Source organism: Lupinus angustifolius, chromosome LG09 (genome assembly GCF_001865875.1).
Source record: "Lupinus angustifolius cultivar Tanjil chromosome LG09, LupAngTanjil_v1.0, whole genome shotgun sequence".
Classification (NCBI taxonomy): domain Eukaryota; kingdom Viridiplantae; phylum Streptophyta; class Magnoliopsida; order Fabales; family Fabaceae; genus Lupinus; species Lupinus angustifolius.
The window spans coordinates 12,929,254-12,937,329 of record NC_032017.1 but is presented as its reverse complement, the minus strand read 5'-3'; the positions used below and the strand labels follow the sequence as shown (position 1 = coordinate 12,937,329).

Genomic DNA, 8,076 nt, shown 5'->3' with positions numbered 1-8,076 from the left:
TATACAAATTTGTAAGCTCTGTATTCGTTCTGTTATCGGTTATCTGTTCTGCATTTAATCGTTTCTGTAATTGCTTACTGGTTCTGTTTAATCGATTAATATTGTTGTGTTAATCGATTATCCTGTTTCTGTTAATCGATTAAAACTGTTTCTGTTTAAAACTGTTATTTTTGTTAATCGATTAAGATTGTGCATATAATCGATTATCTTTCTTCTTTAATCGATTAAGTAGGGTTGATTCAGCACTAAGTGTTGATTTTGCAAAAGCGGTAGTTCTAACCGCGATACCTATTCAACCCCCCCCCCCTTCTAGGTGTATTGTAACCACTGATACCTAACAAAAATTATCTTTTTATTGTTCTTAATCAACATCCTTGGGGTTACCGTCAAGATATCCCATTATAAGAATATACAAATAAATTTTTAAAAATGCGGTTTATGACTTAATCCGTTTACTGAATATAGCCCGACAAAGATTCCCTATTCTACAATTTTCTTATCCTCATGACTTGATTCCTTTACTTTATAAAATAATATTAAAATATTAATTTTTATTTTCTTTATTTTTCTTTTTAATCGAATGAAGCTTACTAATAAATTTGTAACACAAAATAGGACATGAATAAGGACATGTGATCTTCATCCCTATAGTCAGGTATACTAGTAATGTAGTCGGAAAAACAATAAAAAATAATATTACCATCTTATTATGTAATTCAATTTAAATAATAGGCTATTACTCTGTTATGATAGGCTATTATTCTCCTTAAATACTTTGATTCAGTCATGGTTTTAACGGCTGATGTCCCATGTTCTGTGATTTCCATAGCTGGATTTTTTTTAAGTTTTTTCATCGATAATTTTTTTATTCTTAACCAAAAAGGTGAAAGTGGGATTCTTGAGTTTTAGTCAGGGTATTCAGATTTTATCTTCACACTTTTACAAACTAACTTTTGATATTTTTCACTTGTTATGAGGATGACCTTTTGAGATAAATAAAAAATGAAAATTAAGTAAAAGATGGTGATAGTTTGTTTTTTGTTACAAGATTAATTATAAAATTTGAAGTGTTAGAAATAACCATACTGTATTTTTTTTAGAAAATTGAGAATCTATAGCAAAAAACTAAACACGTTCTTTAGTCATTTGTTATATTTGACGCGTTTTTCAACTAAATGCAATCAACAACCTTATACTGTACTTACTTCCAGCCAACATGTGTTGAATGATTCTCACTTGAAATCCTTATTGTCTTGTAAGAGGTAATACATTCAAAGTTTCGTATTTTTGTAGTAGGCATTCTTGTTTTTATGATCTTACATTCAACAACGTTTTTTATAGCAAACATGGTTGATTTTCAAGAATGCTTTGTGCATGGATTGTTGATTTTCCCACATTCAATAGTATTTTTTTTGTAGCAAATGTCAATAAATTTTAGACATTCATTATCTGTGTTTAGTAACAAATATTATTGATTTCAGTTGCTTGTAGGATGACTTTTGTTGAATTTTAGACATTCAATAACATTGTTTTACCCTTTCTCTGATTTTCTTCTTGTTTTTTATTATTTTTTGTCGGTAGTTGAAGGTCCGAGTTTTCACGTAAAACAACCCATAAGTTAAACATGATTTGTTTTTTTTGTATGATTGGGCTCTTTACTATGTTTATGTTTTTTCATCTTTGTTTATTATTAGAAATATTTTTAGATATTTCTGTTTGAGGATTCTTACTAAGTTTTAAATCTTGTTTATTGCCTTATATAATTTTGTTGGTATAATTATTTTATGCTCGACTTAGTCATTCAGAGTGAAATTACTGTAAAAAGATAATATTAAACAATTGCTACTATTTGCAGTTTAATATGGTGAGTGTTTTAATTATTTAAATTTTCTTGCTAACACTACAAAATAAATGGAAAATGGACACGCCAATTCAGCCACCCTTAGTAAAACTGTGGCAAACTTAAAATTGAATCCCAAAATTGGTTTGTATCTGGTTCGTGCACGTTGTAAGATAAGTATGGAAATGACCCATAATTTCATCTCTCCCTCCACGGTAAGAAAATGCTTCAACACCTCACTTCTTCTATCACTAAATCTTCTTTTATTAACAATTGAGAAAATATCACATTGCTTTCATTTTGTTTCTTGTTTTCAAAGATTTCTACAAGTAACCCCAGCAACAATAAAATGTTGTTTTCATTGTTTCCTTAGAGTTTTGGTCGTGGAAGGGATGTTTTCATCAGATATTAATCATTTTTCTTTCTCTTCTCCTTGTTGCAGTGGACTATCTGTTATTCATTGTACGCGATGTTAATGTTACTCCAAATCCAGATGAAGTGGCTGATGTTAAGTATGTGAACCGTGATCAACTGAAGGAGCTGTTGGAGAAAGCTGATGCTGGTGATGAAGGTTTGAAGCTGTCTCCTTGGTTCAGACTAGTTGTGGATAATTTCTTATTCAAGTGGTGGGACCATGTTGAGAAAGGGACTCTTGAGAAGGTTGCTGACATGAAAACCATTCATAGGTTAACATAAGATTCAAGAGCTTGAATGTTAATCAAAAACAAAAATTAGAATTTAGCTTCTGGTATGGGCTATGTTAGAATTTCTAAGCCATATAAACTTGGACTTGATTATGGTGGATTTTTGGAGCAGTGGCCATTGTATTGTCCCTGCTTCTGTCTTTTGCTTGATAATAATACCCAGAAGCTCAACTTTTATAAAAAAAAAAAAAGGTATGTAGTAATTAAGTTTATTGGTTTTAGTTTCCATGTATTTTGTTGCAACTGTTTGATCTATTCATGGATTAATTTGGAGCTTCGGAACATGTGAATGAGGAGGTAGGATAGAAATAAAGACAACTTTTTAACTTTCATCAATCAAAATAATTCACTATGATGATGTGAATTGATTTGTGTGTTTGTGTATACTATAATTGGTGTAAAACTAGCATGCAAAAACTAGTGTGCGAGTAGCGGTATAGATAATGTGGTCAGAAATGTGATTTGTGAGGATAAGGTTGCCATGGAAGGGGAGACAGGGAAATTAAATATCTTTACAAGTTTAATCAATTATTGATTTTTTTATTCAGACTCTTCCGGTCACTCTCTATTTGTATTGAGATTTCTGATATTGATAATAAACATTATTGATTTTAAATCTTACGAATTCTGTATTTTGAAATTCCAGTAGTTCTTGATTGTTGGAAGTGACATAGGTTGTCCTGTAGATTGGTATACTTACAAATTCATGTGAAGTCACGTTGAAGGAATTGAAGCAATAGATGAAGCCTAAAAAGGAATTGAAGCAATGGATGGAACTGACATAGGATGTCTTGCTGGTTCACATTCTAGTTCATCTAGATTCTAGTTGGAGATTGTAATTGAGAACCTGCACCATCAAGAGACCCAAAATTATCTTCAAGGTTAGCAGGCTTTACTCCCAAAATAATTTTAAGTCTGGTCTTAGTTGTTGTGCTAATGCTTGAGCAAAAATGAATTGAACATCTCACGCTATTGTTTGGTTGTTAAAGTTTATGTTATCTAATTAGCACAAGTGTACACTACTTTTGCATGATCTAAAGTTGATGATGTTTTTAAGCTTGTTCATAACATTAAGTGCTATTAATATTTAATACCTTGTTTTAAGCTAGTCAAAGATGTTCTCTTTCTCTGTCAATCTAAAACTAGTGCGGCTAAACTCACTCTCATAATTGTATCTGAATTTTTGGGTTCTGCTTTTATTTCAGATTTGAAACACTTCATAAAATTCTCATATGGGAATGATTCTTTTGAGTTTGTATTTCTTCTCAATCATACATTCACGATGTTAAGAAAAAATATCCAATATATTTTCAATTGTCATTAGTGAAACCAACCCATTTTAAAATATCTTATCTTTTCTTCTCTGTGAACTTGAATTGAATTCCTAGAGAGAATGATAAAAAAGAGATGGCACCACCTAGTTCAGTTCTTGTAGCAACTGAGAAGACTAATAATGACTTCACTTTGTTACAAGTTCATGATTCAGATTCTCAAATGTTTTTAGATACGAAACAAATATCTGCAAATCCAAAACAGTTTAGGTGGTTTCTACTTCTTAAAATTGGAACTATAAAATTGGAACAAATATAAGCAAGCACATTACACCTATAAAATACATGCAGATCTAAACTCTGCTCAATTATGTGTGCATAAGAACATGGCAAGTATCAACTTCTAGAGTATTATATAATTTGTGATTGACAAATATGTTTTATTATATTATAGAGTTTGGTGACATAATAGAAACTTTGCCAGATTCACCCATCATAAAACTACTGTTTCATTAGTGTCCACTGTGTATCAAGTATCATCTTAGTTCTGATGAGTTATTCCTGAAAGATGAATTCAAATTTCAAGAGTCCATGAGCAGTAATTCAAATTGCGGGCTACATTACGAGTTGCGGCTGCAATACTGTAATTGTGTTGATCATCGTAACCATATCATATGGAAATTGCGTTGTAACACTGAATTAAAATGATGCGGTCATAACACAACTACGTTTGGACCATTGTACAAAGACATTCAGAAACTCTTTTCTGAAGTAACCCATTGTTAGGATATTTTCTGTCATGTATTAAGGTTTATTATGATACATGTTAACCCAAATCTGAAATATGTACATTAACACAATAGAAGAGAACAAGAGCCTTTAAAATTCCTGCAATGCTTTACTTATATGGGAAAGTAGAAACATAAAAAGAACATAAAAATACCAAACATAACAAAACGAGATTCAATTAACAAGAAAACCATTTTACATGGTTTTGACCAAAAGCACAAAAACCCATGTTGTTGTGTTGTTGTTCATGTCTTTAAGCTCCTCAACTATTGCATCTCCCATGAATTTATTTGCAGCATCTTGGATATCAAAATGGGAACAACCATCATCAAAGTTGAGTGCATAGCTTGAAGGATCATATTGAAACTTGATTTGCTTCTTCTTGCCACATTTCTTAAAAGTCTTCTTCATTGTAGCTCTCATCCTCCAAAACAAGCTCTTGCAACGTTTCTTGCCATAAGCATTCACCCATTCAAAGTTCCCCAACAAGCCCATTTGTGAAAGAATTTGACAAAAAAAGAGAAGCAAAGTCCTATAAAACAAGGGGTTATTTATGGTGAGAATGAGAGAGTAGTAGCATGGTCTTTTGAAAACATAAGAGCGGGTATTACGTTGTTTGGATTGTAGATATTATTGACTTGTTTGATAATTTTGGTTTTGGTACTGGTGGAGCATTGGAAATGGCCTTCCTCTTGGTGTTGTTGTAACTAATCCAGAGATTGCAGAAGTGTTAGACTCGCAGAAACTACTTTAACACCTTTGGTGGAAATCCTGTTTGTACAGCTGTAGGATTGGCTGTTTTGAAAGTGATAGAGAAAGAAAAGCTTCAAGAAAACCCATTTGAAGTGTTTTGATGTGGTAATAATAAACAAAACATGCTTGTTGTATAGATAATTTGTGTGTGTGTTTTACCAGTTTGCTAAAAGGTTTTGGAGAATAACATGATTGATGTGGTAATTATAAACAAAACATGTTTGCACACTAGTAGGTCATGGGAGTTTCTTGGACTTGAAAAGTATGGAAGAATTCTCACGAACTCTGCTTGGAGAAATGCAAGTTTTGGTGAAAAAACAGTCATACCTAATATTGATACAGGTATATATGGTTCTTGTATAATCTCAATCTAATGGTTTTCAATTACCAATTAACTGTATAAATGATGCATCTGCTTACTAAATTTATAGCGTAGACAATCTTTCATTTTAAAAATCACTCATTCATTATTGTATTGTTAATCTCATATATTTTACATTGGACCACAGATCTCAAAACTCCTTCAAGGTGATGCTGAAGTGATCAAGTGGGCAAGACTAGAAGTTCCATGTGATTATGCGTGAAATTTTTACTATAGAAATATTAATGCTCTTTTTAACCAAATTTCGAATGTTTCAACAATTGGTTTGAATGATACATACTATGCGAACTTATTAATGCTTATTTATTTGTGAATTATTTTAAGATGAAGGTGGTGATAATTTGAGATATTGGGTCCAATTTGTTAGTATTAATGCATATGGAATATAATGATTGTTAGAGAGGATTAGGAGAGGAATATGTGTGAAAATAACTGAATACATAATTAGCCACGGTTAAATTGTGGTTAAAATAAAGGTATTAATTAGCCACGGTTGGAACCGTGGTTAAAGAAATGTTACCACACTTCCTCCAAACGTAGCTATATCATAAAACGACTGTGGCTAAATTTTTGCAATGCCAGTAATTGCTAGGGTAGTGGAAACCGTGGCTGCTCTGTTTTGCCACGGTTTTATGGTACCATAGCCACAGTTATAACCGTGGCTAACATGATATTCTTTTGTAGTGTAAGTACCAGGACTTGTTACACATATCTATCCCCTGGTTTTGTGCTAGAATCAAATGACTGATTTGTATATTTGTTTAAATTAGCTAACTTTTTATTGTTTCATTCATGTGGAATGTAAGTTGTTTGATTTGGTATTCGGATGGGAAAACAAATGATGAGGGGGAGTGGTGCTGGGAAACTATAATGGCTTATGTGCTTTTTTCTGTATATATTGATGTAGATATCATTTCATCCACTTTAGCTCTATGGTAGGTAATGGTATTCATAAGCTTTTTTAGGACATTTCTTCCCTTGCATTTCATCCACTTTAGCTCTAGGATCCCTTGTGAGAATTAACCTTTAAATTAGAGACTAATTTAAAGCATCTGGGAATATTTTTCACACTCTAGAGATTGCAAGCAATTGGCTTCCATACTACTATTGTATCACCCACAAATTATTAATTAGAAGCTCTATATCATTCCTATTGACTTTGAATCCCTCAAAGATCCCTATATTCCTTGCTTTTCGAATCAATCCTGCAAAGCCTTTTGCCACCATGAGGAATAGGAAAGGAGCCATTAGGTCCCCTTTCCGAATGCCTTTGGAAACTGAAAATTGATGAGATGATGCCCCATTTACCAAATCTGGCATTGTTATTAAAGATAGACACACATTATCCACTTCTATCAGAAACAAAACCATTGAAACATATATTCTATAAAATCGCAGTTCACTGAGTCATAGGCTTTTTCGAAATCTACTAAAATCATTTTCCTTTCTCACCAAATGAATTATTTCATTCATCACAACTGGCGGAGAACAAATACATTGTGGTTAGGCATGAGTCTATCTACTGCTACACAACCAAAATGTGTATAATAGAAGAGGGTTTGATTGCTTGTAACGAGAAATTCTTGTTAGAAATTCCCATGCATGCAAAATCAGTGACGTTTGAGTTACATTGTAAGAGTACAAGGGATCTCGTCCAATTGGGGTTGCAAGGATTGCACTTTCAGATCTTGAAGGTGGGTAAGATAATAGTTGCCTTCAAATGTTTAGTTATGGATTGTGAGATTGGGATAGAAGGAGAAATGGGGTTATTTATCTTGGGTATTCCAAGTGTGAATGAAAATGTCCCACATTGCGCCAAAATTTATGAGTTAAAGAGCATATAAGTGGATGGACCCATAGACATAATGCCTTAAGGTTTTGGGTCAAGATGTGGTGTCAAGCCCAATTATATGCTTCTTTCACTTAGCTCATGGAAGAATGTTGTAACACATGGATGAAGATCTCCCATCAAGTGGTATCCAAGCCAATGGTTTGACGGCTCAACGGAGTATTGAAGCGACAAGTGGTCGGTAGATCCATGTGGGATCCATGTGTCGAAAGTCTTCCTTATGAGAGGTTAAGGCGGCGTGTTCCGTTGATGAAAGGATAAGCCAACTGCGGTGCAAGTAGGTAAAGAGCTGAGCTTTGATGTATCAATCCAATATTCGAAGGAGAACTTACACTTGAGCGGGAGATGTTGTGTATTCCAATTGGAAATGAAAAAGTCCCATATTGAGCAAAAATGGATGAGTTAAAGAGCATATAAGTGGATGGATCCATAGACCTAATGCCTTAAGGTTTTGGGTCAAGATGTGGTGTCAAGTCCACTTATATGCT

The 8,076-nt window shown here is 33.1% G+C and overlaps 1 protein-coding gene across 1 annotated transcript; it reads left to right on the top strand.

Annotated features, from left to right (window-relative positions):
- Nucleotides 1,912-2,536, top strand: LOC109356273 (isopentenyl-diphosphate Delta-isomerase I-like). Its single transcript, XM_019599597.1, has 2 exons — nucleotides 1,912-2,008; nucleotides 2,283-2,536. The coding sequence occupies exons 1-2, from the start codon at nucleotides 1,912-1,914 to the stop codon at nucleotides 2,534-2,536; spliced, it is 351 nt and encodes a 116-aa protein (XP_019455142.1).

What these genes read in the sequence shown, in the direction of transcription:
- LOC109356273 (XM_019599597.1), top strand. Translation starts at nt 1,912, where the DNA reads ATGGAAAATGGACACGCCAATTCAGCCACCCTTAGTAAAACTGTGGCA. An exon ending in GTATCTGGTTCGTGCACGTT is followed by an intron (nt 2,009 to 2,282) that starts GTAAGATAAGTA and finishes TCCTTGTTGCAG; the next exon opens with TGGACTATCTGTTATTCATT.